Here is a 9056-nt window from a genome sequence, read left to right as displayed (position 1 = left end):
TGGGGCCCATCTGAGAGCGAAAAAGTCCGCTTTCGGGTCCCAACCCTAATAGGTCGGCCTTTCACTCCACAGTTTTTCCCAGATCCAGAATGGAGGCAACATCCGCTAGCACAATCAACAGGGTCCTGCCCACGGGGGCCGCTCCACCAAGGTCGTGGACTGACAGGATTTGGGCCTTGGAGGGCAAATGAGAAACAATCGTCAGGGACCAAAGAGCAAATGCGTCCATCACACCAGGCCCCCGCACCCCAAGCCCGGTGCTCCGCTCACGCGAACCCTCGGGGACAGCCAGTCTGCGGGACCCAGCGCGCGTGCGCGGGGCCAGAGGGGACGCCCCAACGCGAGCGCGCGGTGAGCAGGGCGCGTGACCGGGCGGGCGCGCAGCCGGGAAAGCGCGCGGGCGCGCTACGGGGTCGGCGTCGGCGCGCGCTCCAGGCCCAGGCTGTGTGGGCTAGGGAGGGAGCCAGGCGGCGGAGGCGGCGGCGGCGCCCTAGACCCGAGGGGACGCGCGGGCCTTGCGCCGCGGGAGCGGACGGCGGCGGAGGAGACCCTAGGCTCGCAGCCCGAGGCGGGAGGGCTCGGCTCCTCGACTGCCCGCCTCCGAGGCCGCCGGCCGCTTCTCTTTCCCGGAGTAGCCGCCGCCCCTGGAGACTCGCCGTGACACGGGCCTAAGCCGCCGCCGCCACGGGCGTCCTGACCGCTCGGACCCGTCGGACCAGGCCGAGTGGGAGCGAGCTTGCGGGCAGGTGCCGCTCCCGGAGGGTGGGCCGGAGGCGAGGTGCCCACCGCCCCGCTCGCGGGCCGGGCTTGGCGGAGGGGCCGCTCGCGCAGCACCCCCACCGCGGGCCGGAGCCCGGGTCGCCGCCCCGCCTTCTCCCGGGACCGCCCGGCCGGAGCTGCGGGGGCCGAGGGACGCCGCGCCCGCCGCCGCCAGCCGGGCTCGCGCGGGAGAGCAGGGAGGAGAAACTTTGCCTTTTATTGTTTTTAGTCCTTAAGTGCAAGGAACTCTGTGTTGGGAGGAAAAATGTCCTTCTTCAATTTCCGTAAGATCTTCAAGTTGGGGAGCGAGAAGAAGAAGAAGCAGTACGAACACGTGAAGAGGGACCTGAACCCCGAAGACTTTTGGGAGATTATAGGAGAATTGGGCGACGGAGCCTTTGGGAAGGTGTACAAGGTAAGAAGGAGAAAACGGGAAGTTGTACTGCGAAGATAAAACAGCCACTGGCCTGGAGTGGCGGGAGGACTTCTGCTCGCCTAGTCCCTTTCCTGTCTCTTGCTCCTTCTTTTGACTGTTACGGTTCGATGCAACTTTACTTGGCTGGTCATCCAAGGAGTAGGTAAGAAGTCGGGTTTACGGAACAAAATGGGGCCTGGATGGAGTTTAAAGAGCGATTGGAAAGGGAGACAGGGTTATAAAGTCTACTCTGTCGAACTTCAAAGGAAATGAGAGTGTTCCTTAATTTATAGGAGGGGTCTGGTTGTGCCCTTCAGGTATTTTAGAATGAGAAACTCATTGCACTTTGCAGTGGATTTGTCTACTGCCTGCCTTCGCGTGCATGCTTGTAGTGTAACAGTTCCCTTTTTAGGGTCCAGGGTATTTTTCTGGTTGTATCTAGAGCTAATACAGAACTAGTTGGGATCAAAGTGATTGCTACCTGCGGTCTCTTCTTGAGTTGGAATTTCTGACAAAATTTCCAAAAGAAGACCTTCATGTGGTACTAGTTTTAAATATATTTATAGTAAGCATTGACTAGAAGTATCAGCGCTTAAGAAATTAAAAACACACACGCATATATTTATTTCAATAGGAAGAAGCTTGGCGTTTCAACCTGAAGGCACTAATGTTAACTGTTTACTATCTCCTAGTAATATGGTCTCCTAGTAATAATATATCTCCTAGACATATGAATGATGTCATTGGAGTATTTTCATCCTGAAGGGCGAATTTTTTATGAGACAGCGTTTAGGGGAAGGACCCACAGGGTTGCCTAGAAGTGAAAACGTAAGAAAATAACTTACATTTATACAGGGCTTTGAAGTTAAGTACTTTCAAATAATTTGGCCCCCATAAAAATCTTGTGAGGTAGGCAGGTCAGTATTAGTATCCACATTTCACAGATGAAGATATTGAAATTGTTCACAGCCACATGAGTCTCAGCCTAGACTTGAACTCAGGTCTTCTGAGCCCATATTTAGTATTGTTTTTTATTTTAACAGTCACTGGAAGAAATGAGAGCATTTTGCCCACTCCTTTTTTTTTTTTTTTTCGCCCTTTGCCCAGGCTGGAGTGCAATAGCGCGATCTCAGCTCACTGCAACCTCCCCTTCCCGGGTTCAAGCGATTCTCCTGCCTCAGCCTCCGGAGTAGCTGGGTTTACAGGCATGTGCCACCACGCCCGGCTAATTTTTTATTTTTAGTACAAATAGAGTTTCTCTATGTTGGTCAGGCTGGTCTCGAACTCCTGACCTCAGGTGATCTGCCCGCCTCGGCCTCCCAAAGTGGTAGGATTACAGGCGGGAAGCCACCATCCCCGGCTGCCTACTACTTTCTAAGCACCATTATACTTCTGCCTTTGCCCTGCCTCAAATGCATCATGTCAAAACCCCAGTCCTCATTCTTTATCCAGGCTGAAGTATCTACTCCTCTCTGTGTGCTTTCAGAACACATTGTTCACATGGCTATTATAGCACTCATCACTTATTACAGTTAATATGTTTATGTTTCTATAATAAAATTAAGGGCCAAAATTTTGATATGTATTTGGGTTCATCCACTGCCTTAGCATATAGTGATGTATCTGTTTACTTGTTGAAATGAAAGAATGTGTTTTATCTACATATGAATGCTATCGTGGAAGCTATCATATGCTGTGGAAGTTGGCAAAATAAGCTTTGTTATTTGTGTGGAGGGTAGAGTATGGGTTTCAGCAAGAGCTACATAAGATGCAAGGCTTCAGTGTAGTGGGAAGATCACTCCTAGGAATCTAGAGTTGTGTTTTAGTGCTGGCTGTCAGAAACCGGCTTTGTAATCCTGGACAAAACACATAACTTCTCTGGGCCTCCGTTTTCTTAGCCATAATACTGACTTTCTTAAGAGTCGAGATTCTTTCACCCATTAAAGTTCTGTGAGTATGTACTTAGCCTGGAAAGGCAAAAATAAATCCTCAAGGCACCTAGAATCTTGTAGTTAGAAGGTGGTAGGTGATTATGGGCAGTTTTCATGGTGTAAATATGTTTTATCGAATATAAACAGTTTAGTAGTAAGAGCACTGGCTCTGAAGTTGGAATATAACAGCTCTCTCACTCAATAGCAGCATATGACCTTGAACAAGTTTCTTATTTGTCCTATACCTAACTTTGCTCATCCGTAAGATATCCTCAGTGTGAGGATTAAAGAAGATAATAAATATAAGGCACATTGAAAGGGCTCAGTAAATGGTAGAAATTACATTTAGAGCTCATAGATGCAAAATATCGGGTGAGATAGGAAAAGGAACCAAGAAGATAATAAACCATTTTGTTGGTTTCTAATGGCATGGGCAGATTGTGTGGAGATACTAAAGCCCTGTGTTATTCTTTCACGACACTTTCTGCAAAATGTGATCTATCTTCCTATACTGAGACATTAATTGAAAATTTTCTGAAAAACAAGAGTCTTATTTCATGTAGTTATTTGAGCACTATAAAATCGTGTCAAGAAGAATTTCTGTGGTCTTAATGACTGTATTTTAGTATGATATTTGAAGAGCATGGGCTGGCACTATTTTTTCTTTTTTCATTTCACTGCTGTCTGCTTCTAAGGAGTAGGGTGTGAGTTTTTTAAAAAATAAAATTTGAAATTAAAACTTATCTGACTTATGGCCTCTTTTTTCTAAAAGTTTTTGTTTTTCAAGATTCCGTAGAAATTGAGGATTTATAAACTTCCTTATATTTGGGGGAAAAAGCTGTGGAACCTTAACATTGTACATAGTAGTATGTAGTAGAAAACTGTTTATAAACTTGATTCTATCATTTGCTTATGGAAATTGGTAACTTACAAAGATCATATTGTAAATAGAGATGAGGTTGAGTATCCCATTTCCCAAATGCTTGGGACCAGAAGTGTTTCGGATTTTGGAATTTTTTGGATTTTGGAATATTTGCATTATACTTAGTTATTGAACATCTGAAATTGAAAATGCTGTAGTGAGCATTTCCTTTGAACATCATGTCATGTTAGCACTCAGAAAGTTTCAGATTTTGGAGCATTTCAGAGTAGATTTTCAGATTTGGGGTGTGTAACCTATAGGTAATCATGTTGTGTATTTAGTTTGTGTCATTATTCCATGGTGTACTTGTTGTATTCCTTCCACTCAGTCCAGCACTGTACACATTTAGCAGTTACTTCCTTGCCTGAAAAAACTTCACTACTTTAAATTTATTTTCTCTTTTAAAAATAGTATTATTTGATATATAAATGAAGATAGGTCATATCCTTCACAATTTTTTAATCTTTGGATTTCTTTTTTTTTTTTTTTTTTTTAGATGGAGTCCCTCTCTATCGTCCAGGCTGCAGTGCAGTGGCGCAATCTTGGCTTACTACTATCTCCGCTTCCCAGGTTCAAGCAATTCTCCTGCCTCAGCCTCTAGAGTAGTTGGGACTACAGGTGCATGCCACTGTGCCTGGCTAATTTTTTGTATTTTTAGTAGAGACAGGGTTTCACCATGTTAGCCAGGGTGGTCTTGAACTCCTGACCTCAGGTGATCTGCCTGCCTTGGCCTCCCAAAGTGCTGAGATTACAGGCGTGAGCCACTGCCCCCTGCTCCCCCCACTGGATTTCTTTTGTTTTTAACAGAAAAAAAGAATGACATAAGATATTAATTGAATTGCATTTCTGGAAAGCTATATTATCTATTAAACCAGTTGAAACTAAACTCTTGGCTGTGTGCTGGATGAAAGTGATTTCTGTGTGACAACTGATGGCTTTGTGTCTTTTAAAAAATAGTAAAATATATAATCTTTGTATTAAAAAGTATGGAAACATATACATTTAGCAGATAATGAAGTGAATTAATTATTAACAACCATCAGTGTCAAGGAATTCTGCCAACATCCGAGAATCCCTGTTGCCTCCTTTCTGTGTCTAATACCTTCTCTCTCCCTAAAGGAAACCACTATCATATCTTTAAATTATTCGTTTTTTTGTTTCTCTTTATCATTTACTGTCTAGGTTTATATCCCTAAATGTTATAAATTTAGTTTTGTATGCACTTGAGCTTTATATGAATGGAATCATATTGAGCATATTCTTTTGTGTCTTGCTTCTTTCATGTTTGTGAGGTTCATCTTTATCACATAGAGCTGTAGTTCTTTTTTATTGTAGCATTGTATTGTGTTATATGATGATATCACCAATTATTTACTATTGTACTATTAGTGGATATATTGGTTGCTTTCAGTTTTTGGCTCTTACACAAAATAGTAGTTGCACATATGCATGAGTTTCACTAAGCGTTAATCCAGGAATGGAATTGCTAGGTTATAGGGTAGTGTATCTTTAATTTTACCAGATGATGCCAAACTAATTACACAAGTTTACATTCCCACCAGCAGTTTAAGAATTTCCTTGCCCTGCATCTTTGCTAACATTTAGTGTTGTCAGAATTTTAAACTTTTGACAGCCTGATAATGTGTTACATTTCTTATTGTGTTTAATTCACCTTTCACAGATTACTAAAAATAATTCTTTTAATATATTTTTGGTAATCTGAATTTCTTCTTTTGTGTTCGGGTCTCTTACTCATTTTTCTATTGATGTCTTTTTGTTTATATGTTGAGTGTGTGTGTGTGTGTGTGTACAATATATGTGTTTTGAATTTTAACTATTTGCTGGTGATAGTTATTGCAAGTATATTCTCATTCTGAGACCTGTCTTTTCATTCTCATTGTAGTGTCTTTTTATGAATTCTTTAACATGGTCCAATTTGTCAGTTTTTTCCTTTATAGTTGATGCTTTTTGTGTTATGTAAGACATTTTTTCCTAGCCTGTGATCATGAAGATAATTTTCTATATTATCTTCTAAAAGCTTTATGGTTTTGCTTTTCTTTGACAATTAGATCTACAGTCTACCTAGAATAGATTTTTGTAAATGGTGTGAGGTAGGGGTCCAGTTTCATTTTTTTCCCCATATGGATACACGATTGTCCCAGAACTATTCACTGGAAAGAAAAATATTTCCCCACTGCTCTGCAGTGCTCTGTTGTGTAGCATGTGTCTGTTTCTGCATTCTCTGTTCTCTTCATTGATCTATTTGTCTATTCCTGTACCAGTATCCCACTGTCTTAATTAGGAAAGCATTAAAATAAATGTCTGCTGTTTCTTCAACATAGTTTAGTATTATTCTTGGCCCTCAGGGCTTCTGTGTACATTTTCGAGTTAGCCTGGTTGAGTGCCACAAAAAAAAAAACAAAAAAACAAAAAAACAAAAAAACAAAAAAACAAAAAAAACCCTGTTTTTTGGGAGAGATCTCATTGAATTTTTAAATTAGTTTTGGAAAAATTAACCTCTTTTTGATATTGAGTCTTCCCACCTGTGCATGTTTTATCTCTGTTTAGGTCTTTTTTAGTATCTTAATAATGACTTACAGTTTTTTCCCTAGAAGTTTTGGGAACACAAACTACTTCAAGGATGTTTTAAACACTTTGTTTTTCCTGTTCGTATTTCCTCCTTGTTTTTGTTGTGTACAGCCTTTAGTAGCCTTTTGAGAAAGGATCCATGGAAAACATATTTTTTAAGAACTTGCCTGTCTAAATATGTCTTTATTATAAGGTCACAACTTAATATATATAATTCTAGTTTAAAAGTAAGTTTTTAAAGAATTTTTAAGATTTAGAGTCTGTTAGTTTTGAAGACTTTCTTCCATTCATTATCTTCTGGCTTCAAGAGTTGCTGTTGAATGTCTGATACCATTTTGCTTCCTGGATCCTTTGCCATCTTTTTCTCTTAATAGCCTTTAGGATTTTCTTTTATCCTCTGTTCATGGTGATGTACTTTGATGTAGGTCTCGTCGTCGTCTTTCGCTTTGCTGGGCTCTTGGTTAGTCCTTTCAATCCAAAGACTTACGTCCTTCAGTTCTGTGACATTTTCTTGTATTATTTATTTGACAACCTCCACCCACCACTTCCCCCAATAATGACTCTTGCCATGGTCTTAAGATTCTTCACGTCCCTAAATTCAGGGTACACTTACCATTCTTACTTGACCTATCAGGACCATTTGAGATACTTGACCATTCTTTCCTTTAAAAAGTTCATCTTTTGGCTTTTAAGTCACCATACTCTTGATTTTCCTTCCACCTCTGTGTCTGTTCCTCACATTCCTTTGCTGACTTTTCCTCTTTCTGTCTTTAAGGTGTGGGAATTCCACAGGGCTTGGGTATAGGCCGCCTTCTCCTTTTCTTAAGAGAACCCGCCTTCTCCCATGGCTTCAGTTACCATCTAAATGCAATTTCTGTCTCTACCCTAATACTTCCCTTTTGAACTCTAGATCTACACATCCAACCGTCTGTTAGAGATTTCTGCTTAGATGTCTCACAGATACCTTAAACTGCAAGTCCAAAAGATGAACTAATTCAGCTCATGATGTCAGCCACAAATTTGCTCCTTCTGTGTTCCCATTCAGTAATTACCACTTCCATCTACCAGTTGCATAGGCCAGAGACCTAGAGGTCATTTTTAACACCTGTTGCTGCCTTCCCCTCCAAACCTAATTAAGCACCAAGGCCTGTTAATTCTACCTACTAAATATTTCTCAGATCTACTTGTTTCTTTCTTCACTGTCATTTCACTAGTCAAAACTGCTGCAGTCTCTTACTCAGACCACTGCAATCTTATTGGTGTGTTTTTGGGCTTCATATAATCATTTACATGATTCTTTTAATCCTGTAATCATTTAATATATTCCTTTGTGCCGGGCGCGGTGGCTCAAGCCTGTAATCCCAGCACTTTGGGAGGCCGAGACGGGCGGATCACGAGGTCAGGAGATCGAGACCATCCTGGCTAACATGGTGAAACCCCGTCTCTACTAAAAATACAAAAAACTAGCCGGGCGTGGTGGCGGGCGCCTGTAGTCCCAGCTACTCGGAGGCTGAGGCAGGAGAATGGCGTGAACCTGGGAGGCGGAGCTTGCAGTGAGCCGAGATCGCCACTGCACTCCAGCCTGGGTGACACAGCGCGAGACTCCGTCTCAAAAAAAAAAAAAAAAAAAAAAAAAAAAAAAAAAAAATATATTCCTTTGTATTGGGCTTCTTTTGATAAACATTATATGAGTGAGTTTCATCCGTGTCGTTGCATGTAGTAATCATTTGATCTTTTTCTTTGCTTTATGGTATTTTATGAAATATTATAATTTATCCATTCTGTAGTATTTGGATTGTTTACACTTTTTGTATATTAAGAATATGATTCATGGCGCGGTGCAGGGGCTCATGCCTGTAATCCCAGCACTTTGGGATGCCAAGGTGGGAGGGTCGCTTGAGCCCAGGAGTTCAAGTACAGCCTGGACAACATAGGGAGATCCCATCTTTATTTGTTTTATTAATATTTTTTTTCTTGAGACAGAGTCTCACCTCTGTCATCCAGGCTGGAGTGCAGTGGCGTGGTCAACTCCCCGGGCTCAGGTGATCCTCCCACCCCAGCCTCCCAAGTAGCTGGGACTGTAGGCACTTGCCACCATGCCCAGCTAATTTTTGTATTTTTTGTAGAGATGGGATTTTGCCATGTTGCCCAGGCTGGTCTCAAATTCTTAGGCTCAAGAGATCTGCCCACCTTGGCCTCCCAGATTGCTAAGATTACAGGTGTGAGTCACCGTGTCCGGCCTTAAATTTTTTTAATTAAAAAAAAATACGATTCATGAATATTCTTGTGCATTTTGGTGCACATATGCCATTTTTTCTGTTGGTTATATACTGGGAAGGAATTTTCTAGGTCATAGGTTATATGTATTTTCAGCTTTAGAAGATACTACCAGTCTTCCAAGGTGGTTGTACCAATTTACACTCGCGTCAGTAGGGTATGG

The 9056-nt window shown here is 42.0% G+C and overlaps 1 protein-coding gene across 3 annotated transcripts in view; it reads left to right on the top strand.

Annotated features, from left to right (window-relative positions):
• The first annotated feature begins 414 nt into the window (after window positions 1-414).
• Window positions 415-9056, top strand: part of SLK (STE20 like kinase) — a 62083-nt gene continuing 53441 nt past the window's right edge. For 2 of the 3 annotated variants that reach the window (XM_003904220.4, XM_003904221.4), the window contains exon 1: window positions 415-1174. In XM_003904220.4, the coding sequence (XP_003904269.2) occupies window positions 1025-1174 (150 nt within the window). In that variant the 5' untranslated portion in view covers window positions 415-1024. The other variant, XM_021943650.2, reaches the window with a different exon arrangement.

The sequence above is a fragment of the Papio anubis genome, chromosome 11 (assembly GCF_008728515.1).
Source record: "Papio anubis isolate 15944 chromosome 11, Panubis1.0, whole genome shotgun sequence".
NCBI classification, from domain to species: Eukaryota; Metazoa; Chordata; class Mammalia; order Primates; family Cercopithecidae; genus Papio; species Papio anubis.
Note: the sequence above shows the minus strand (reverse complement) of the source record. Positions and strands in the feature narration are given on the sequence as shown.